The sequence below is a fragment of the Euprymna scolopes genome, chromosome 13 (genome assembly GCF_053919585.1).
Source record: "Euprymna scolopes isolate OS-2025 chromosome 13, ASM5391958v1, whole genome shotgun sequence".
Classification (NCBI taxonomy): Eukaryota; Metazoa; Mollusca; class Cephalopoda; order Sepiida; family Sepiolidae; genus Euprymna; species Euprymna scolopes.
This window is the reverse complement of record NC_136494.1, coordinates 4,310,949-4,336,189: the sequence shown is the minus strand read 5'-3', so window position 1 is coordinate 4,336,189 and position 25,241 is coordinate 4,310,949. Positions and strand designations below refer to the sequence as shown.

At 34.2% G+C, this 25,241-nt stretch overlaps 1 protein-coding gene and 1 pseudogene across 6 annotated transcripts in view; both read right to left on the bottom strand.

The window, feature by feature from the left end:
• LOC145291923 (E3 ubiquitin-protein ligase LRSAM1-like) overlaps positions 1 to 25,241 on the bottom strand; it is a 106,800-nt gene that overhangs the window by 33,611 nt on the left and 47,948 nt on the right. For all 6 annotated transcript variants that reach the window (XM_080137778.1, XM_080137774.1, XM_080137777.1 and 3 more), the window contains one exon: positions 397 to 618. In XM_080137778.1, coding sequence (XP_079993904.1) covers positions 397 to 603 — 207 coding nt within the window. In that variant the 5' untranslated portion in view covers positions 604 to 618. The remainder of the gene's footprint in view (positions 1 to 396; positions 619 to 25,241) is intronic.
• LOC145292634 (U2 spliceosomal RNA) lies at positions 17,064 to 17,176 on the bottom strand (annotated as a pseudogene).

Sequence of the window (25,241 nt, the reverse complement as noted above, 5' to 3'; positions counted from 1 at the left end):
AAGCGTTTTTTTTATTTTTACTCGCAATGTAGAACCCTGCATACTTCTTTTCAAGTTAACTCTTTTGTAGTTTTGATTACAATAGATCTGAATCAATGAACCTTGTAAGGGAGGGGCACTAAGCATTGCCCTGTTAATAATGAATTTCTTTGGTTTCTTTTTATTTCTCTCTTGCGGTTAGAAATATCAGGAAATTTTTTTCTTTTTTTCAACATCAGACTAAAGAATCGTAATGAAGGAATCGGAAAATTAAGGTATTTTTTAACGATGCGATTCCGATACCTCCCAAAATACACGATTCTTACGATTAACGATTCCGATTCCGATTAATCGTCCCACCACTAATCCTAAGATTTCAAAATTAAAAAAAGGGGGGGGGATGCAAAATCTACTTACCAGGTGCATTTGATACTCAAACCTTCGTTTTGCTTCTTCACTTTGTTTTTTGAAGAACGACATTTTTTCTGATTTGTCAGTTGAAGAACGAGATGAAGATTTGGAACGTCTTCGTGTACTACTGTTTGTGCTGCTCGAGAAGTCTTCGTCACTCTCTGAAGAGTTAAGGTTATTTGCAGGTCCACATTTGCTCCGATGCTGTCCCATCCTAAATCAAAGGGACTGGAAAAAGAAATAAAAAAATTGTATTATAAAATAAAAAAAAATATTTCAGAAATGGTGTAAAATATAAAAATATTTCAGAAATGACGAGAAATTAAAAAATGAAAAAAATCCATCAGGAAAGCCTTGCTGAACAGGCATTTATTTTTATTTTTCCTCCTGAAAAAGAGATACTATTCTCGAAAATTAGGGACATCAACACCTATCATCTTGTACAACATATTATGTTTGTAAATAAACATAATATAATTGAAAATTATTGAAAATTTCTTATATTGTCATTTTTTTGAATGCTAACTCGTGCCCAGTGTTTCCTACAAACAACATTGATATAGGCTTCAAACAACTCCTTTCACACTATACCGGATGCTTCATGCAAACTAAAACATCCTTCTCAAATAAAAATAAAAATGATTTTTTTCCTTTGTACCATTTTTTTTCTTTTAAATAGATATTTTAAAGTTACAATTAATTATTACAGGTGTCATGGCCCGTGGCCCGGAGAAGGTCAGGGGGAAGAAAATTGAGACCTCAGAGTGGTTGCAAGTCAAATCGTTGATGTAAGTCCATGGCAGAGCGGAAACAACAGCAACATTGCTGGGGTCAAGTTATTTTTAGAGTTGACCAGAGGCCATGCCAAGGTCGTAGGAAACACGAACAGCAGCAGCCGAGAAGCAGGGAGGGAAAGAAAAAGAAAGAGAGGCAGTCAGGGTTCATGCGAATGATACCTTAAAAAGGAAAAAAATGTTATATGGTAGAATCTGAGTTAGCCATGAAGAGCGACGAATGTTTCTCTTTTTTAATTGGGCTCCGAAAAGAAAAAAAAAAAAAGAAAAAAAAAAAAAAAAAAAGAAATGTTATATGCGGTAACATATTACCCTGAAATGGAAATAGCAAGGATCCTCAATTTGGACTCTGATGAGAAACAGGTTTGTGAATTACTCATCTTTCCTCCACCAAACAGACTTTTGTGTTGTTTGCAGTCCGGTAGATGCTCGACAGGATTTTACCGTGCAGATGTACCATTAAATGAACTGTTGACCCCATCTCGGAATTAACCCCCTCCTTTCCACTGGAATCAATGGCGACTGCACTTCCTCTTTCTCCTCTGTCATCAATGAACTTTTTTTTTCGCCACCCTCAATCCTGGGTTATTTTTTCTTTGTTTATTTGTTTTTATACATAAGAAAAAGATAAATAAATCTCATAAAAAAGAATACATAAACTAAACCTCCGACCTCCTCATTATTTCATATTGAATTTTTTTGCCCCCTCTTTGCATGCTTCGCTTCTTACCGTTTGATTAGAGACTCGGGAAAATTCGATGGATGATTAAGTTTGTTTACACTTGACTGGATTCAGGGAACTAGCCGAGTAGCCATCATTGGTGGTAACGTCCCTTACCCTTCTCTAAGTCGAGTGCACACATTAACGTTAAGTCTGTGTGCTGGAGTTAAAGTCACTACTGTGCATTTAAACCCAGGCCAAGGATGTAACATAGGATATTATTTATCAACATCTCACCGTAGGAAGATTATAAACAAAGTCAAAAAACAAGAATGCAAGCTAAAAAGAAGCACTCTACAGAAAGAGCACTTTAGGCAAACAAAATCGACTGGGTAGCCTTTTCAGCATTCCTTGACAGGGGCGTCTAAAACGATTAGCAATAAACTAATCTCTTCCTTAGTAGGGGAGCCTCAGGCGATGAGCAATAAACTAAGCCCTACTCAAAAAGCAAGAAAGTTAAACCTGGAAATATGGACCTCCTAGAACTACACAGGACAATACCTTAGACTGGAAAAGGACAAGGCCATACCGAACTGGTCAAGAATCAGTCATATTTTGGTATGAAAATCCAGTTCCCTAGATGAAAAGCATTCTGGCTAAACAAAAATACCTGGCCATTCCTGTTGGCATTTCCCGAAAGGTGCACCTCAGTGCATATAGTATTGTTTATTCAGTTATTTATCTGAACTAATAAAAGTAAAATAAGTTGTTAAGGTAATATTGTTTTGATTTCTATAAACCGGATTTAAATTACAAATGGACGGGAAGTACTCCTTGAATTTAAACCAAGTATTAAGTAATACTGTTGAGAACCATTCGTTAACGGACGATTATTGTTGCCATTCATTTCTCTGATATCTTTCAAGTTAGAATTCTTTCCAGAAAGATATTGGGTACTTAATATAGAAACCACGTCAAGGTTGCCATCATCCCTAAGTGAAAATTTTTTTGTGCATATATGTTATATTTAGGACTCCCAGGCGTCGTCGAGGCATTGCAATTGTCAGTTGTTATTGAATGTGAAAATTCAATAGAAAAAGTATGATTGAAATGTTGCAAAAATAAAGTCGCAATTGATTTTTATCGAGTCAAATATTCAAGCGAGATAAACAACAGTTGGAATTTTAGAAACAATAAAATTTAGTATCAAAATAATGTCCTGGAATTAGTGACCCAAGTACTCAGTGACAACAGAGAATCGAACAAAGAGTTTTATTTATACAAACGGACCAATTTAGAGTCAAAATTGGACAGTCAAGAGAGGATGGTCTTGGAGAAGCTATTGGGTGCAAGACATAGCAAAATGTGAACTTCAACAAGCATTGTATAACTCTGGAATGGGATCCAGATGAGAATAAAAAGCACATAAATATATATTTCGTCTTGGTGCTTTCCTTTCAGAAAGAATACAAGAAACTTAGTAGAGCTAATGCTTTTAATGTTTTTGAAGAGAAGAAAAAAAAAAAAAAAAAAAAACAAGGTATGTGTCCTTTCTACTGGTGTCCCCACAGACAATGTTATTTGTCTCATTAAAACAAGAAAATATATACGTTTTGTTAAAGAACTGTCTTCATGCTAGACTATACAGATACACAATTATAAACAGGCATATATTATTGTTGCATCAAAAACTGTTAAATGTTATACAGCCATTCTGCTATACAGTTATTAATGTACACAATTAACCTTATATTGACACATATACACATACACTAGACTATAGAGATACACAATTATAAATCTTATAGGCACACACATTATATAGACCACACAGACATGTTATCTATACACTCGTTATATAAACCAACAACATAACATACACAACACATCAGTTCATATCGTTAACTATTTAGACACCGTCACCTGTCTGGTGGTGTTATTGGTTGAAAGCGTTGAGACAGGAGGTAGACATTCTTTTTTTTTATTCCATTTTCACCCCAAACAAAGCACAGTGCCACTTTGAAGTAGCGGCTACTATCGGGAACATAAGTTGCAGGGATATTATGAAGGGAGACGAGCAGCTAGATGTCTGTTCACATTACACTTGAACTTCTGCATATCAGTACAGTTGGGAAAGCAGAATCCCGGAAGAGAGCTCTAAAGTCTAGCAGTTCTGAGGGAAGACACTATTGAAGTAGAAGCCTTTCTTACACTTAGGGATCTCTGTTTTGCATGACATGTTGCCGAGTCGGCCGTGTCTCTATGTATCTGACTTGAATAAGAAAAGGAGTCACACAAGTTTGAAGAAAACGCCAAAGTCTTTTATTTAATTTCAACAAAAATACAGGAAGATAAACATGTGAATTGAGTGATTGGTTGGCATAAAGGTAATATAATTCTAGATATTTTAAAAATCCAGTTATTATCTGTGTAGCTTGCCACTGGGTTACAAAATGGTATTTGATCACTGTCATATTGGCTGCCTGGATGAAAGGATTTTTTTTTTTTGTAGAGTGGTGATGGTGTCTGTTGAAAGTGTCAAGACAGCAGATAGCCATTTTGCGGAGTCGACCACGTCTGTGTGATTGACTTCAGAAAAAGGTCACTAGAATTTGAAAGAAAACCCAATTTTCTCTATAATCGTACAAATCAATCCTTTGACACAGGAACATAAATATTAGTGATGGAGTGATTCTGATATTCCCCCCCCCATTCCGATACAATTACGGATTCTAATTCTTTATAAAATCGCTAAATATTTAACTATAAAATTGTTTTCTTTTTTTCTGATTCTCGTAAAAACACGTTAAATGTGCACATATTTTCTCAAACTTAAAAACACACTTGGGAGGGGGCTATCTATATAATTTAGTTTCACTGGATATTTAAATCAATAGATATTTATCTTATTATTTCTATACCAGCATTGGAAGAGTTTGTTTTAAACAAAATTAAATAAAAAAAAATTAAAAGAATCGTTTTTGGCATCGGAAAATAGGCATAAATTTTTCAGATTTCAATACCCTAAAAAGATCTGATTTTTCAAAATCTGATTAATGTCCCAACTCTAGTAAATACGTAAGATGAGTTGTTTGGCTAGTCGATATTATAGTAGGAAAGTAAAAAAATGTAAGGTGGTTGCGAGTTTATTCCTGCCTCGCATCACCATGACAATAACAAGCAAGAGAAAATGCCCGTTTGTCTATATTGACATTTCGACTAGCTGTCTTATATTGTGTGCAGATCAAACTTAGAGTGGATATTAGTATTGTTCATGTGCAGTGATGTGTTAAGTGATTGTTTACGCTCACTAAATCTCAACTTATTACACAATGGATTGAAAATAGTTTGTCATGTAATTGCTACCCATGTTTTCGTAAAATAATTTTCACTCAATTATAGCAAGTTTGTTCAATCATTATTTTCATGGCATGTGCTCATCTGAACTCAAATTTATGGTCCTCCCCTTGCCAAATTAAAAAAAAAACACTTGACTATCTACAATTTCTTCTGCTCTCTATCCGTGCCTAAATCTAAACAGATTCCATGAACAAAGTTTCTTTCCTAGAACTACCCACATGTGAAACTGTTCCATTGGTCTGCTTCCCAGCCAGTTACAATATGGTAGCCTTTAAGTTCCAACAACAACAAATTATTGTTGAGCTGTTCCCTTAAATAATAAAAATTCTACCCAATTTACACCATTAATGATTACTACACTAACATCTTGCATTCATTAACTCTTATCCTAAAATAAAGAGAAATTTTTATATATATATATATATATATATATATATATATATATATATATACATACATACATACATACTAGTAAAAGTACCCGTCGTTGACTGGGTTCAAAAACAGCCTACAGTAAATGGACTCTGATTTATGAAAGTATGATAGGTTATGAAAAGGAAGGGTTGCAAAGAGATAGCTTCGAATTTGGGGAGTATCAAAACCAAAGCAAAATATGATGAAAGCAAAAATAAAATAGATAAACCCCATAATTTATTATACCATACCTGTTCACACTGAAACACTTATAATATTCTGTGGATCTATATTAAAAAAGCTTGTTAAACTTTGTGATATACTTCCATTCTATGGAGGTCAGGAGCGAACGAACACCCCATAATTTTATTATACCATTTTTCTTCAAACTGAAACATAATTATCAAAGTATACTTACGCGGATAGATATGAAAAGTCTTTATTAAAATTTTTGCTTATTTCCATTCTATGGAGGCCAAGCGCGAACACAGACCCCACAATTTTATTATACTATCCCTATTTAAGTTAAAACATACTTATCAAAAGTATTATTATATACATCTATATCAAAAACACTTGTAAATGTTTTTTTTAATTTTTTTTTTATTTCCATACTTTGTGGACCAGGTGCATATGCAGACCCAACAATTTTAATGAATCATCATTATGCCAGATCAAACATACCCATTCCTGTGTCTTGATACATCTTGATATTTTCTATCATTATATGTGATCAGTTTTCTATAATAGTCAACCATATAGGAGCCTATTCGTGACCAGGCACACAAATAATGAAAAGATGTGTATGTACATTTTGAAATAATGAAAAGATGTGTATGTACATTTTGAAATAATGAAAAGATGTGTATGTACATTTTGAAATAATGAAAAGATGTGTATGTACATTTTGAAATAATGAAAAGATGTGTATGTACATTTTGAAATAATGAAAAGGTATGTATGTACATTTTGAAATAATGAAAAGGTGTGTATGTACATTTTGAAAAAAATCCAAGTTCAAGGAATGCCTTTTTTATATTGTAATATAATAAAAGGTATCCATTACAATACTATTTCGTTAGTCGCAATACGAAGCAATATTGTAATGCATACCTTTTTGAAAAGTAATAAATGACTAACTGAGTAAACTTGATATTTGGAACTTGGAGAATTATTATACTACGCACACACTATATATATATATACTAGCATGGGTACCCGGCATTGCCTGGGTTGACATGAAGTTACATTTGACCTAAGGATACCTAAGGCTATTAATCATTTTCATCATGGGCAACACTTTCAAAAATAAAAGACCGGAGAAAAACATGTAAATATAATCGTCCAAAAAAAGAAGTACCTGATGCCCCATTTCGGCAGAACAGATACAAAGAGAAGAAACTATTCTCCTGATATTGAACACATTTTATTGTATGTGTGTTAAAAAGAAAATCACCCCTCTCCCCACCAAAAATAAATAAACATAAATCAAAACTTTGTTTTAATAAAAATAGCAGAGAGTGCCCGAACATCTGAAAAAAATTAAAAAAATCAGCCAAACGCGTGCATGTAAAGGCACGTTTTTCATTGGCTTTTGTTTTTTTCGTAAATAATGGAAATTTTCGATTTGCTTTTTTTGAGGGGGGGAGGTTCTAAAAGTGTGGCTGAAGTTTGAATTTGAAGCGGTCAAAGTTTCTGTATAGCCATTTCAAGAATATTAAAAATAAACAAATGACATTTTTTCAGTTTATTCATGTTTTTTTTTTGTTTGAATATTTAAAAAAAAAACCTCTGTCTACACGGAATTGTTTTTTCAAGCTAGAAACTTCTGGAGATTACCAAATTATTTTATTTGGTGAAAAATTTATTCTTATGTTCTGAAGTTTCTAGGGGGAGACAACTCTACATCTTTAAAACTGTCGATGTTGAAAATAATTCCAAATAAATTAAATATATTATTAATTAAATTGTTAACAATTTGAAATAGAACACTTAAAACAATTCTCTCGCTAGAAACGTTAACTAACATACCGCTATTTAGTAAAATCGATTTTCCTTATGCAATATGCAAATGAGGTGGCCTCTTAATTGTATATTTTGCAAGAAAGAAACTATATATAGAAATAAATGAAAGAGTAAAGTAGGGGGCCTTTTGTATATATCAATCAAATTGTGAACAAACAAAAAACAGACAGGAATACAAATTTTATATATATATATATATATATATTATATATATTTTATTGATAGACAAATGTATAAAGTCACGGCACTGGACATGCTAATGTTTCAGACAGATGGTTGATTAAAACCACAAATCCTTGTTAGGCAACTTAAAAAGAAGTTTGTCTTCCACAGCAGAAAACCAGTTCTTAAATTTTTTCTTCCGTGGTTGCTTAAGTTTTTTTTTTTAAATCACCTGACAAAGACTTGTGATTTTAACCAACCATCTGTCTGAAAAATTAGCATGTCCAGTGTCACAACAGAACTTTGCAGCTAATTCTACCCTATGCGACGAAGGCCATCAACTCCCCATATTTCCTCCTATAGCACAGAACAAGCTAGGTAACATACAAATATCCGTGCATGAGGTCGCCAAGCTAATCAAGAACCTAGATTCCAGTAAAGCAACTGGCCTGATGGCATCCCAATTATAGTGTTAAAAAAGCTTCAACCAGAACTTGCTCCCATACTTACGAAACTATTTAAGCGCTGCCTTAAGGAGAAGTGCTTTCCGACTCCCTGGAAGACCTCATCAGTTTGCCCTGTATTTAAGAATTCAGGTGATGTCATCACCCTCTCAGTACAGACCAATAAGTCTCCTGTATGTTATGAGTAAGTTGCTGGAATCCATATTAAATAGAGAAATAGTCAACCACCTCAGCAGGAATAACCTTTCTTAGTGACACACAATATGGTTTCCACTCTGCAAGATCTACCGCAGATGTGCTGACGGTTATATCTCCCAGGATTAGTGAATCTCTTGACAAAGGCTTCCTTTCTAGGGCAATTGCTCTTCACATATCAAAGGCCTTCGACAAGGTATGGCATAAGGGTCTACTTCACAAGATTTCCAGCTACGGTATAACTGGAAATATTTTCTCAATCATTAAATCATTTCTCTCCGATAGGCTCATAAGAGTAGTGGTAGATGGATAAAAATCGGAGGCCTGCAATATAAATGCTGGAGTCCCTCAGGGGTCAATCCTAGGCCCAACTCTCTTCCAGATCTACATCAATGACCTCTCTAAACATATACTTAAATCATTTGTTGACATCTATGCTGATGACACGACCATCTACGGCAACACATCAAAGGCTGTAAATGACAAAGTTCTCTCTGATTCTCTCTCCTCTGATCTCGAGCGCGTGGTTTAGTGGGGGAAGATGTGGCTGGTTACCTTTAATGCATCTAAAACCAAACTCCTTTCCTTACATCATCAATGCTCTGATCCCCATCTGGCGTCAATTGTGATGGATGGCTCTCGTCTGGATGAGGCCCCGTGTTTTGACAAGCTTCTGGGTTTGACCTTTACTCCTGATTTGAAATGGAACACGTATATCAAGTCTGTTGCCAAGGTTGCTGGAAAGATGGTGGGATCCTTCTACCGCTCCAGAAGATATCTCACTACTGATGCAATTCTCTATCTATATAAAAGCCAAGTACGTCCAAGGATGGAATACTGTTGCCATATCTGGGCAGGAGCTGCTAAAAAACAGCCTATCCTGCCTTGACAGAGTACAAAATAGACTTCGTGGCTTAGTGGGGGATGCCCTTTTCTCTACCCTGCAACCTCTCTCCCACAGAAGAGACGTTGCGAGTCTATCCTTGTTTTATCGTAATTTCCATGGCAGGTGCTCGTCTGAACTCCAATCTTTGGTCCCCCCTCGCCAATCTTTCACGAAAAACACCCGTCTAGCTGAATCCACTGTGAAAAATTTCCCCCACTCTATATCTGTGCCTAAATCAAAACGTGGATTCTATGAACAAAGCTTCTTTCTTAGAACTGCACGCCTGTGGAACTCTGTTCCGTCTGCCTGCTTCTCACCGGACTACAACTTGGATGTCTTCAAGTCCAATGTTAACAAATTCCTAATGAACCGCCCCCTTAAGTAAACACTTCATCAAATCTCCACACTAACGTAATGTACTTGCAATAACCCTTATCCCTGAGTGGCTTCCCGGCCTTTATAAGTGGTGATCACTGGGTAAAAAAAATTTAAAAAAATAAAAAAAAATTGAAATGAACCAGCTCTCGTCTTGGAGAGGCTCCATGTTTTGACAAGCTTCTGGGTCTGACCTTTACTCTTGACCTGAGATGGAACACATTCATCAAATTCGTTGCCAAGGCTGCTGGAAAAATGGTAGAATCGTAATGCCACTCCACTAGATATCTCACTGCTGATGCAATTCTCTAACTGTATAAGAGTCAAGTATGTCCAAGGATGGAGTACTGTTACCACATTTGGACAGGAGGTGCTAGAAGCAGTTTCTCCTGCCTTGACAGAGTTCAAAATAAACTTTGTAGCATAATGGGGAATACCCTTTTCTCTTCCCTGCAACTTCTTTCCCATAACAAGTGCTCGTCTGAGCTCTAATTTACCAAATTTCCGCTACTAATGATTACTATGACATTTTCCCATCAACTACTATACACTCAGTAACCCTGACCCTCAAGTGGCCTCCACGCTATGATTAGTGGTAACTCCTTCATAAAAAAAATGATATTTTTATTTGTCCAGATTTCATATATATTATTATAGAGTTGTGATTTCAAAAGTAAAAAAAAAAAAAAACTATTTAGGTGCCATCATAAAAAATCCAATTATTTGGGGCCTCTACCGTCACTCTGCGACTTTTAGTTTCAGTAGAGATAGAGTTTGAAAATATGGAGACAGACAGTGCGTTTTATAAATTAGATTTTAGGGTAAGGGGCAAAGTGTAGTATTTGTTGTGTCCTGATACTACACTTCAGCTTCTAGACGGAGGTATTTTTTTTTTTTTTTTTTCCAAATCCAGAATGTCCTCTTTTGCGGAACTGGAAACTGATTGTGTCTAACTGTCCTCGTAGGAGGGGTGTGTGGAATAAGTAAACCCACAGCGAAAGAAAAATGGACAGTAATGCTGGAAGTATTTTTTCGCTTTCATTTTTGGAAGAGTTATACAAGCAAAAAGGGAAGACAATCCAAAAAATGCTTGCTTAATGGAACATTTTATCAAAAAAAAAAAAAAAAAAAAAAAAAAAAAAAATGGATGTAAATAAACGTAATTTAGAAAACGGCTTTTTTTTTTTTTGTAATGTCAAGAGTTTGAGTTCCATATAGAAACGTTGATTTAATTTGAATAAAATACGCATCAAGTGTGCTTGAAAGTCAAATGACAATGCAATATTAGGAAAATAAAATATTTTACTTGTTTGACATTTATAACAAATATATTTCGGGGCTAAACTCCATCCTCTGTATGTTGTAACAACATACGGAGTTTAGCTCAGACAATCCCTACATAGTACCCCAGTAGTTGTTGCCCCTGATAGTAGCCCCCTACACCAAAGTGGCAATTTGCCTTGTTTGGGGTGAAAATGTAATAAAAAAAAAAAAAGCTCAGATATATATTTAAGTTATAAATTTTAAACAAGTAAAATATTTTATTTTCCTAATATTACGTTGTGATTTGGCTTTCAAGCACACTTGATGCATATTTTATTTATTTTTTTTGTATTCTTCTTTACATCAAAAATTCAGCATAGACATGGATTGACAGGTTTAGATGGATGTATATGATATGACAATATCGGAATAAGGACTAGAAGTGTCTTTTTCATAAATAAATTTAATGTTTCGCAATTTAATGTTTTCAGTTGAGTTACTTCATTATTATTGAACTTGTTTTGAAATATACAAAAAAAAATTTATTAGAAAACAAGCATTAATTTTCGATTGTTTCCTCTTTTTCACTAGTTCTTCTGAAAATGAAAACACAAAAAAAACAAAAAAAAAAACTTCCAGAGAGCTAAAATGCAGTTGTGGCAAAAAATAAAATTTTATCAGGCGATTATGTATGAACACCCTAAAAGACTTTGTAGAAAGGAAAACAATAAATAAAAATAAAGATTTGTAGTGAACACACATAAAAGAACCTTTCTTTTATTTCCATAAACATTTTTGGTTTTCTTCCGAAAACAAATCCAAACGGAGAGGTATTTGTAGCAGATGGATTTGCAAGGAACCCAAGCAGGAGCTAATTCTCACAGCTGGAGATTTTGATTAGACTTCCTTCCTGGCTTGTCCAATCAGAAGCCAGCTCTCAGTCATGTGACTGAGTTCATAAAAGGTTAAACCAGCAACACACTTTTCTTCCTGGATCTTGGACTGACAACAACTCCACGTGGAACAGACCTGTCGCTCCAAACTTCTTTCAGGATTCAACCATACTCACCCGGCCTAAGACGTGAATGCAAACAAACCAACATGACTATCTACACCCACAGACTTTCTTTCTCATGCTACAATAATCTTTCATGATACACGTTTCTACTACTGCATACAAACATACATGAACAGTCTCTTTCAACAGGCCTGTGTAATCTTTAAATCTGCGTCTCCACACAGAAACACTTTCCGCGACTAACCCGTTTCCTTATTCTTACTAACGAAGATAATCAATAAAGCCATTTATTAAATACTAGCCTAGGTGCCCAGCATTGTCTGATCGTTTGGAGGTGTGTTTTGAGCAAAAAAAAAAAAAAAAAGTGGTAGCAGGCAGGTAGGCTCGAACCTGTGCCACCCAGGGGGAAAAGAACGTTAAAAAAAAAAAAAAAAAAAGTGACGTCTTTACTGTTGCACCATCTCCAAACCAGAAATGATGAATGTTTAAATTAAGGCTAGTCAATCTAAAAGAGGGAATGACTTTCGAAAATATTGGTGAAAAAAGTGACCCCTCATTGTAGAAAAGTGCCCAGTTGAGAATGAAGGAATTTTTTTTAGCCAATTTTCCATATTTGTCGTCCGAAAGATTCTAGTTTCAAAACGATACTGATCTCATGAAAATCCATTGCCTCTGTTGAAAGTTTTAGGCAGACATACAAACATACATACATTTAAACAGACAGGCGAGATTTATATTGTAGATTAGAATGAGATTTTGTGTCTTCATTTCTACAGATTCTTTAATAATTTTGCATATAAATTTAATGTAAAATGGTTCACAAATTCCGGGCTATTATGTATTTTAGGACAGTTAATCATTTTTTTTTTTTTGTGTCACATCTTTCTATGATAAAAGTGCGGTAAATGCTGCGCACGATCTTGATAAAACAAATTGCAACAGTCTTGCTTTTTTTTGTTTTCTTGACATCGAAATGAAACAACATTGTTAATTATTTTTCTTATCTGCATCCATAAATATTTATATGTCTGCTGCATCCTGGCAGCATCTAATAATATCTCGGCTGTGTTTCTTCAAAACAACGTAAAATAAGAAAACTAAATAACAGATGAAAAACAAAAAAAAAGCAGGGCAATATTAAATGCTTGTATAAAAAGGTATGGAAACTGATATAAGCCACCTTGTATATCAAACATTGTACAAGTTTTGTAAATAAATTTTGTAAAAAAACGATTATTTAGAAAATTCATTTTAAAGAATTTCAATTTTAAAGAAAACAGAAAATATCGATCGAAAAACGTAAAAAAAAAATCCAAAATTAGTTCATTATCAATAAATTGCGTCAATATAAAAGAAACGATTATATGATTAATGTTAATTAGCAAAAATAAAAAAAAACGACATTGAAAACAATCTGAAGCAATCGAATTATCGTTACATTTTGTCATTATACGAGTATTGTTTTTTTTGTCATTATACGAGTATTGTTTGTCATTATACGAGTATTGTTTGTCATTATACGAGTATTGTTTATTTTGTCATTATACGAGTAGTGTTTATTTTGTCATTATACGAGTATTGTTTATTTTGTCATTATACGAGTATTGTTTATTTTGTCATTATACGAGTATTGTTTATTTTGTCATTATACGAGTATTGTTTGTCATTATACGAGTATTGTTTGTCATTATACGAGTATTGTTTATTTTGTCATTATACGAGTATTGTTTATTTTGTCATTATACGAGTAGTGTTTATTTTGTCATTATACGAGTATTGTTTATTTTGTCATTATACGAGTATTGTTTATTTTGTCATTATACGAGTATTGTTTGTCATTATACGAGTATTGTTTATTTTGTCATTATACGAGTATTGTTTATTTTGTCATTATACGAGTAGTGTTTATTTTGTCATTATACGAGTAGTGTTTATTTTGTCATTATACGAGTATTGTTTATTTTGTCATTATACGAGTATTGTTTATTTTGTCATTATACGAGTATTGTTTATTTTGTCATTATACGAGTATTGTTTATTTTGTCATTATACGAGTATTGTTTATTTTGTCATTATACGAGTAGTGTTTATTTTGTCATTATACGAGTATTGTTTATTTTGTCATTATACGAGTAGTGTTTATTTTGTCATTATACGAGTAGTGTTTATTTTGTCATTATACGAGTAGTGTTTATTTTGTCATTATACGAGTATTGTTTATTTTGTCATTATACGAGTATTGTTTATTTTGTCATTATACGAGTAGTGTTTATTTTGTCATTATACGAGTATTGTTTATTTTGTCATTATACGAGTAGTGTTTATTTTGTCATTATACGAGTATTGTTTATTTTGTCATTATACGAGTATTGTTTATTTTGTCATTATACGAGTATTGTTTATTTTGTCATTATACAAGTAGTGTTTATTTTGTCATTATACGAGTATTGTTTATTTTGTCATTATACGAGTATTGTTTATTTTGTCATTATACAAGTATTGTTTATTTTGTCATTATACGAGTATTGTTTATTTTGTCATTATACGAGTATTGTTTATTTTGTCATTATACGAGTATTGTTTATTTTGTCATTATACGAGTAGTGTTTATTTTGTCATTATACGAGTAGTGTTTATTTTGTCATTATACGAGTATTGTTTATTTTGTCATTATACGAGTATTGTTTATTTTGTCATTATACGAGTATTGTTTATTTTGTCATTATACGAGTATTGTTTATTTTGTCATTATACGAGTAGTGTTTATTTTGTCATTATACGAGTATTGTTTATTTTGTCATTATACGAGTATTGTTTATTTTGTCATTATACGAGTAGTGTTTATTTTGTCATTATACGAGTAGTGTTTATTTTGTCATTATACGAGTAGTGTTTATTTTGTCATTATACGAGTAGTGTTTATTTTGTCATTATACGAGTAGTGTTTATTTTGTCATTATACGAGTAGTGTTTATTTTGTCATTATACGAGTAGTGTTTATTTTGTCATTATACGAGTATTGTTTATTTTGTCATTATACGAGTAGTGTTTATTTTGTCATTATACGAGTATTGTTTATTTTGTCATTATACGAGTATTGTTTATTTTGTCATTATACGAGTATTGTTTATTTTGTCATTATACGAGTATTGTTTATTTTGTCATTATACGAGTATTGTTTATTTTGTCATTATACGAGTATTGTTTATTTTGTCATTATACGAGTATTGTTTATTTTGTCATTATACGAGTATTGTTTATTTTGTCATTATACGAGTATTGTTTATTTTGTCATTATACGAGTAGTGTTTATTTTGTCATTATACGAGTATTGTTTATTTTGTCATTATATGAGTATTGTTTATTTCATCATTATATGAGTATTGTTTATTTTTGCAATATTAATATGAAAAATATGTTTCATTAAACTAAAATATACAGAAATTATATCAAATGCAAATAAATGAATACAACAAATAGAATAAATAAGTAAATAATATAGAAATAAATAGAATAAAATGCAAATTAAACTATGATCAAAATATATGTATTTTATTAAATATAACAAATGTCAGAAGTTTTTAGATAAAGACTTGATTAGTTTTATCCGGATGCTTCGGACTACTGTTCTCATCTTGTGTGTTATTTCCATAACATTTCGGTCGATATAACCTCCAACTTCCTTCAGGTGTAGCTTTTCAAACTCTGGGAATTTTTCTGTTGAACTAGGGAATCATGTCTGCAAGAAACCGTGTTATAGTAGAATAAAGTGCTTGGTAAAAAAACAATCGTAAAGTTACACTCTTCTGGTGGTTGAAGGTTCAATCCTAAATGTAAGTAACACTTAAAATACAACTGTGAATTACTTAAGACTTCTATCCAGTCATGGCTAATGGAACGAGAACATGCTACACTAGTGGATTAAATAAAGGGTTCTGTTTAAAATTCTGTGCAGATATCAGAGTTCAACATGATATACCTGAAAAAGGTCGGAGGTTACATTGATCAAAACGTGAAAATAAGACTTAAGCTGAGAACAATAGTCTGAAGAATGTGAATACAAAAAATTTATTAGTTATATTCTTTTGTCATCGTTTGACAAAAACTCAGAAACTACCAGAGATACAAAACTTACATATTTGAATTCTGTATGATAAAGAGTCCGTTAGGGTTAAAAGTCGTACGATAACGTTCATGTGGTTGGAGGTAATCAACGATAAGATTAGTGCATATTTCGTGAATTACATTCTTAATGGTATGAAAAACAATACTGAAACAGGGTCATCCATCCATCCATCCATCCATAGCCCTTGAGCCCCTGGAGGGGTATAGGCCATCTACAACTTTTTGTAGATGTTTTTGTAGCGAGGAGTTCTTTTTACAGGGTGAGGGTGCTGGCCCCACGCCCAACCTTCCTAGAAGGTATACACAGCACCTCGCCTTCCCAAATGGTCACCCATCCGATACTGGCCAGGCTCAACGTTGCTTAACTTCAGTGATCTGGCAAGAACCGATGTGTCAACGTGATTGTGCCGAACGAAACAGGGTCAGTCAGCTGATAATTATTCATGAAAAAAAGTTTCAATAAGGATAACAGTTTCGATAAGATTATATGCAGGGTCGGACATATTGGGTCAGGTGACGTAACAATTTATTCAGAAACATGAAAAAACAAGGCCGATAGCCATTAGTCGCGTGCTCTCGTGTAATGAATGACTGTGTTAGTGTAGGATTGACATGAAATTCTTAAAGATAAACTAAAATGACCGAAAAATGGACTGAAATGACTTAAATAAATAAAAAGTAAATGACTTAGAATGACTTTAATGAACTTAAGGATAAATTGAATGACCTTAAGAATGACTTGAATGCTTAAAAAATAACTGGAATCCTTCAAAAACAACTTGAATGATCTGGAGAATGACTTGAATGGCTTTGAGACTGACCGGTTGTAAAGTGGGTGATCATTTTACATTAAATTAATACAGAAAAGTGATCCCCCACTTTGTATCTTTTCCATACTAACGTAATGTACTTGCAATAACCCTTATCCCTCAATGGCTTCCGGGCCTTGATAAAAAAAATATCACAAAGTTACAACCATAAGTACAGCATGTAGTAAGAACAGATACTACACTTTGATCTTTACCAAAAGGCCAAGAAAACGGTAATTATTTGCTCCCCCACCAAGCAAATTAGGCACAAGGCCGATTTTTAATGTGAGGTGTGAAGGGGAAATGAGGACCAACTCCCCGGGGAGTAGGGGAGCTGGATAGTGACAATTGCTATGAAGGGTTGCCCCTACATTAACCAAAGTCTTATATGTGGGGGCAACCCTACATATAGTCTTTGCTTGCAGTATCTGCCGGAACAGATACTACACTTTTGTATTTTGATTTGAGACCAAAATAATAAATGTTAGGGGGTCAAATTGGGATCAAAGTTTAAAAAATTGACCTCTCGGTCGCTACAAAATTACTCAGACAAATTTTGGTCTCAACATTTGAAATCTTACATAAAATGTATTCACACGTAGGGCAAGTTATGAACAGTACATAGGGCTGAGCAAAGCCGGGCTGAACTACTGTACTACTATATTCATATATATATATATATATATACACTAGCTACTCAGAATACAATTGCAAATTACTTAACACTTTTACTCAGTCATGACTGACAGAATGAGAGTATGCTACCCCTGTATTCCATCTGAAATTCTATACAGATTTCTGAGTTTGACAAAATACACCTGAAGAAGGTTAGAGGTCAGATCAGCCGAAACGGTGTGAAAATAACATTCAAGATGAGAACAGTAGTCCAAAGAATCCAAATAATCAACCCTCATCTCAAAAATTCAGAAACATAAATTCTTTCAGCTCAGATGATGTAACTTTGTTGACAAATGTAACTTGTTTCCAAAACTCTTAAATGGAAAGGTAACCAAGCATTATTCACAATTTTAAAGCAGTTATCCATGGAACACTTAGTGAAAGCAAGATTATCAAGCAATACATGACTCATATGGTTATTCACTCCAAATGGATTGAGTTGGCTATTGCTAATGACTCAGCCACATCATGAACTGCTTAATTCCAACCTAGTTGGTTTAGTTCGTCCACAATGGTGACATCAAGTTATTTGCTCGGCTGGTATCAGATTACATAATTTGTTGGTATGGACATCTTTTCAAGTCAAACTACACCGTAATTAGCAATGTTTTTCATTCAACATCATGCGGTTTTCACTAGAAAGGGAGTGGTGTAGGATTAATGGTGTCCCTAGTTACTTGCCTCCCCACGAGGGGAGAGTTAAACACAAGGTTGGTTTTTAATGTAGGGTTGGGGGTTTTGTTTTATAGAATATCAACCTTTTTGGGGGTATCTAATACATAATCCAGTAATTTGGGGAAAAATTTTTATGCTTTAAGTTCTTTATATTTTCAAATATTCATTCATGGTGTTTGGTTTGGTTGTTTTGTAGAGGAAATTATTTTGACTCTGTAGAACATGATTGAGTGTTACATAGTAAAAAATCAAAGGTGTTGAATAGCGGGTGTACATATTGGAGACATAACGGATTATGAGACATTTATATAACGATGTATACAGCAATGATGATGAAATTACTTGTTGGGTTCATTATTTGTAGTAGAAGGAATATAGATGTGAGAGTGATGTGGTGTTTCACAGAGAGGGGAGATACATTATTTATGATGGGGATACCGTTAACACTTTTGGGTTTTACACAATTTACAATACAAATCACAAAAACACATTACCTTTCAGTTGAAATGATGAAAAACAAAAACTTACTAATAACATATTTATTCTTCCAGCTGGTTATGATGATGATCAGGTATTCGAATGCCTCGCAGTTTTACATTGTCCTGTCTCCCTTTCTAGTTCACTTCCAAAGGGGGTTCGGCTAACTCAACTCTCCTGTGTCTTCCAGCTGTGATTCTGAACTGACTACTCTCTGACTGACTCGACAACTGAATATTTGTTATCTATCTTTTTTTGTGACGTCAAAACATGCTCAGACATGTGATTCTCCTCACATGGACTTACATATTACATATGCCTACACACGTTTTTTTTTTTTGGCAAAACAAAGAAAATTCCTAAATTTACATTGTCCAATTCTACTTGCTCTGACTTCTAGTTGTATCGTTATTCTAACGCAATGGAAAATGTTCCACATTCCTCGGTTTGACTCTAAATTGCAATATACATTCTTTTCAACTCTTGAATACTGGGTTCGATTCCATCCTTTTCCTTATAATAAATATTGTTTCCAATTCTAATTACGTTGTTTCTCTAACTACCGAGTTTTGCAAAGGGAAAGGAAAACAATTACATCAATGTTAGGAATGTTTAGGCCAGGAAGTTTTAATGTGAATAAAATCCAGCTCTCTCAAAAAATTGGGACAAAAATTAAATTTGCCTCAGTCTAGAAGGATTTGCTATCACTCACTGAAGATAGATTTCAAGCAAACAAGAGGTGACACGATCACAATATTGGAAATGTTGCTTTAGTACGCCTCCATAAATCAATGATAACCAAGCCACTGACTCATTAGCGTCCATATTTCTTTTTTAGGATCAGAAGGCTAACACCTCAAAAAATTTCAGGTTTAAAAAAAGTACATGCCACATAAGATCCGTTTCAGCTTAAGAAAAATATTCTAATACTAAATCTGACCGTTATTTCTCTAGATTAGGCACTGTTTTCATATAGTATAAATCATATTTTTATTATTGGTTATGAATAAAAAACAAAATTGTCAATCGAAACATTTATTCTCTAAACACTCTTGTGTTGAGTATAATCTTCCCTTTTTATATTCCAACAATAGTCTACAAACATGCCAGGGTTCCATTTTCCATTTAAAACGTTTCTCCATCACTGAAATGTCCTGATGAAATTTCATGTCCTTCACTCACATCACTAAAATTTTCCGCAAAATTATCGAAAGTGACAACTGAATTAAAAAAAAATTGTATTTAATTCAACAAAAAGGAGTCCAGTAATGGATTTTCCATGCCATTATGCATATAAAAATGATCACAGATGTCCATTTTTTTTTAGTGTACTTAACCATATTTCAGCAATATCTATTTTTCAGAGATATTTATTATTAATCTTTAAGATTTTTTTTTTTTATTTATTCAACTTTCACCCCAAACAAGGCACAGTGCTATTATCTGGGACATAAGTTGCAGGGACATTACAAAGGGAGATGAGCAGCAGGATGCCTGTTCACATTGCACTTAAACTTCTGCATATCAGTACAGTTGGGAAAGCAGAATCCCAGAAGGGAGTTCCAAAGTCTAGCAGTTCTAGGGAGGAAACTACTGGAGTAGAAGGCTTTCTTACGCATAGGGATCTCTACTGTGTATGGGTGGGATTCAGCTGCTTGTCTGGTTTAACGTTGAGGGGGTACAAGTGCTTGTAGTTCAGAGCATTCACCATTAAAATACATTAATCAGGTTGACGATTCTCTTTTGAACCCTGTCCAGGAGGGAGAGACAAGTAGTAGATGCACCAGCCCAAATGTGACAACAGTACTCCATACATGGGCGAATGGTGTCCTTATAGAGGTACAAGATACTTTCAGGCATAAGTAGCTTTCTAGCACGGTAGAGAGAGCCCACCTTCTTCACAGCGGCTTTAGCAATGCTCTCAATGTATCTGTTCCAACTCATGTTTCCTGTAAACGTTAGGCTTAGGAGTTTAAAGGAAGTACCTTCAAGTAGTGAATTTTTGGCCATTGCTATTGGTGGTAGAGAAGGTTTTCTCTAATTATTGAAGGAAACGAGCATAATCTTGGCAGCATTGAATGGGACATCCATTTTTGTCCCCATTCCACTACAGACTGAAGGTCTTTCTCTAGTGTTTCTGCCATTGCCTTAGATATGTGTTCATTTGTTTTCCCCTCATGTCTTTTATAGAGCATGGGGTCATCAGTAAATATACCCATCCAGAGACTATTTTATCAGGGAGGTCATTTATGAATATTAGAAATAATAAAGGTCCAAGGATAGACCCCTGAGGTACTCCCACACTTATATCATTGCTTAGATGTACAACTGTCGAGGACAACCGATATTCTTCTCTTAAGAAGGATTTAATTACATTATGTATTTTTCCAGTGATACCATATGATCTGATTTTCCTAAGGCCATCGTACCATACCCTATCAAAAGCCTTAGATATATCTATGGCTACTACTTTACCCTCCCCTGCTTTGTTTAGTGAATGGTATATACGTTCAGAGATTACAGTTAGGATACCTGCTGTGGAACGGGCTTACCTAAATCCATATTATTGGTCTATCAGAAGTTTAGCAGCTGTAAGGTAATGGACTACAGCTTGATTAATTATGGTCTCAAATATTTTGGCAATAAGTGGGAGGAGGCTAATAGGTCGATAATTTAATGGGTCAGTTCTTTCACTAGAATTTTTGAAAACTGGTACCACAGAAACAGTTTTCCAGCAGTCAGATAAGCAAGATTCGTGAAGGCATTTATTGTAAAGTTTAGAGAGAACTGGAGCAACCTCGACAGAGCATTTTTTTTTAATAGTACAGCCGGGATGAGATCGGGTCCACATGCTTTCAAGGTGTCTAGGTTTTTTATGATACCATGCACCTGAGAAGGGGTGACTTTCAGATCATCTAATGTGGCCTCTGTTTGCAAAGGAAAGTCAGGGAGGGAGTGGTTTGCTGGTCCAATGTGGAGTTTGTGGCAAACCGACTGGCAAGTATGTCAGTCTTCTCGGTTGCCGTGCAAACAACCTCATGATTGTTTGATAGTGGGAGAATCGTAGACTGCCCATTATTTACTACACTGTTGTAGATTAGAGTGTCTTAAATATTACTCACTATTGGCAACTCTGATGTCTCAGCTTTCAGTATAAAAAGTAGAAGGATATAATCAGTTTCATCTTTTTTGTTTCGTATTAATTCAGTCAGAGTTCTTAGAAATCAAGGGACCCCCTTCCTGAGGCTAACACTTAATTTTGACATAAGATACATTTGAATATTCGAAGTTCTTTTATCTTTCAAACATTGAGTTAGTAGAAAAGTTAGTAATATTAATGTTCATCTTACTTATTGATAAGTTAACTACGGTATAGTAAATCTTGTTTCTTTTGATCTCTTGGTCTTACTGGATTTCAGGACAAAAATTCATCTAGTCTGGTGGAGTATCCAATTTCATATTGTTACTATAGCCAGCATCACTTGGTGAAGGTGTACCATTCCTTATAAAAGTCAGCACGTAGTTTTGTCGAGGATGTCTTATCTGGACTTTGAAATATTTAAAATATTTAATCGGCGTTTACTTGTAGGACAAAGTATCCTCATGCCAGTTTGTCCTGACTTTTAATGCATCCAAAACCAAGCTTCTATCTTTACATCATCAACGATCTGATCCCAATCTGGCATCAATTGAAATGGATGGCTCTCGTCTTGGGGAGGCTCCATGTTTTGACAAGCTTCTAGGTTTGACCTTTACTCCTGATCTGAAATGGAACACGTACATCAGGTCTGTTGCCAAGGACGCTGGGAAAATGGTGGGATCCTTCTACCGCTCCAGAAGATATCTCACTACTGATGCAATTCTCTATCTGTATAAAAGCCAAGTATGTCCAAGGATGGAGTACTGCTGACACATCTGGGCAGGAGCTGCTAAAAACAGTTTATCCTGCCTTGACAGAGTACAAAATAAACTTCGTGGTTTAGTGGGGGATGCCCTTTTCTCTTCCCTGCAACCTCTCTCCCACAGAAGAGACGTTGTGAGCCTGTCTTTGTTTTATCATTATTTCCATAGCAGGTGCTCGTCTGAGCTCCAATCTCGCCCCCCCCTCGCCAATCTTTCACGAGAAACACCCATGTGGCTGAAACTACTGTCAATAATTTTCTCCATTCTTTATCTGTGCCTAAATCAAAACGTAGATTCCATGAGCAAAGCTTCTTTCTTAGAACTGCACGCCAGTGGAACTCTCTGGCGCTTGCCTGTTTCCCACCTGACTACAACTTGGACGTCTTCAAGTCCAACATAAACAAACTCCTGACAAACCGCCCCCTTAAGTAAGACACTATCAAACCTCCAATACTAATGATTACTACAATACTATCTCATTGATTACTGTACATGCAATAACCCTTATCCCTGAGTGGCCTTCGGGCCTTGATAAGTGGTGACCCCCATGTAAAAAAAAAAAAAAAAAAAAAAAAAAAAAAAAATTTTGCACAGAGAGAACTTAGACACTCAAGGATAGTGTCTAGTAGGCATTCAAGTTCTCTCCTGCAAGCATTATGGAACGGTTTAAGACAAGGGTTTTTATTTTTACTCCGACTTAACCCTGCAATCTCTAAATTTTAGGTTTATTTTGGCAAGAGTAGGTTTGGTTCCGTTCAAATTCTATAAAAATGTAATAGCTCAAATTAGTTAATCCCTTTCTTTCTCTGGTCTGTTTTGATACAATACGCTTTTTTCGTCACAAGTTTTAATATGAAAGTGAGAACTGATGGAGTATCAAGCTTAATGTTGTTACTACAGACAACATCACTTAGAGAAGGTGCACCATTTCTCGTATAAACTATCCTATAAAGTTGAGCACATTTTTTAACACACACACACACACACACACACACACACGTGCGCGTTGCTTTTGAAATAATTATTTATCATTAAAAATAAATAAGTTTTTCTTCTGTAAAAAAAAGAAAAAGCAATTTTCAGTTAAATACTTAAATATAACAAAAATGTTTCTTATTTAAAATAGTTGCAATTTAATAATTTCTAAAACGATATGCTGTCTTTACCGTACAAATAATATTAAAAATAAATAAAACTAAAGTCACCTTTTGAAATGTATTTATTTAAAAATTGTACTGATTAATCGACCAGATGACATAGATGAATTGTTCAAAAATCAGATTATCATGAATCTCACCTGTCTGCTTAAATGTATGTATGTATGTTTGTATGTCTGCCTAAAACTTTCGACAGAGGCAATTCTCATGAGATTGGTATCATTTTGAAGCTCGACTCTTTGGACGACAAATATCGAAAAATTGGCTAAAACATTAATTCCTTCACCCTCAACTGGGCACTTTTCTACAAGGAGGAGGTCGCTTTTTCCGCCGATATTTTCAAAAGGCATCCCCTCTTTTTGATTGACTAGCCTTAATTTAAACCTTCGCCACCTCCGGTTTGGCAATAGATGCAATAGCAAAGATGTCACTTTTTTTTTTTTTCACATTATTTTCCTCCTTCACGGAACATGGTCTGAGCCTGCCTACCTACTATCACTTTTTTTTTTTTTTTTTTTGCTCAACACACTCCTCCAAACACCCGGGCAACACCAGGCACCGGAGCTAGTTTAAAAATAAATCAGAATTGTTTAGCTTAGTGAGATTAGATTAATCACCAGTTACCATGTTTGCTGATTAGACGACCTAACTTTTTTTTTTTAATGTATGAAAGCTGATAACCTATGCACGAATATGAAATGCCCTCGCGTATTATTATACAGATTATACTTTTAAAAAAAAAAAAATAATCAAGTACAAAATACGCTAAAGTTAGTCAAAGGTTTAAAAAAGTAAAATACTATAAGATATTGTTGATCATGGCAAGGCACGTATATACGCAGTGTGATGATGTATGGCAATGAAATTGGCCAGTGAGGATTGAGGATATGCGTTGCATGGAAAGAAATATGAAATTAATACGATGGATGTGTAATATGAGTCTTAAAGATTCAAGGTTTAGTGCTGATGAGCTCAGAGAAAGAGTAAATTTGGACAGGATAGAGTGATGGGTGCAGAACAGGAGACTTTTTTGGTTTGGTCACATTGAAAAAAAATGGAGTTATGGTAGCAAGTGTAGTTCATAGAGTAAGATCAAGAAAAATACGGAAGTGATGAGAATGGAAATAAGAGAAAGAGGGATAAATGAAGACCTGGGCAAAGATAAATTAGTTTGAAAATCAATTTCTTAAAGTTATACAACATTTGCAAGTGTGTAAAATAGATGTTAATAATAAAAAAATAAATAATATTATTAATTAGTGATGGGACGATTCCAATATATTTCCACGATTCCGATACAATTCCTGATTCCGATTCTTTATAAATCTCCAAATATTTAACTATAAAGTTTTTTTCCCCCTCTCAATTACCGTAAAAATACATGTTAAATGTGCAGATATTTTCTGAAAT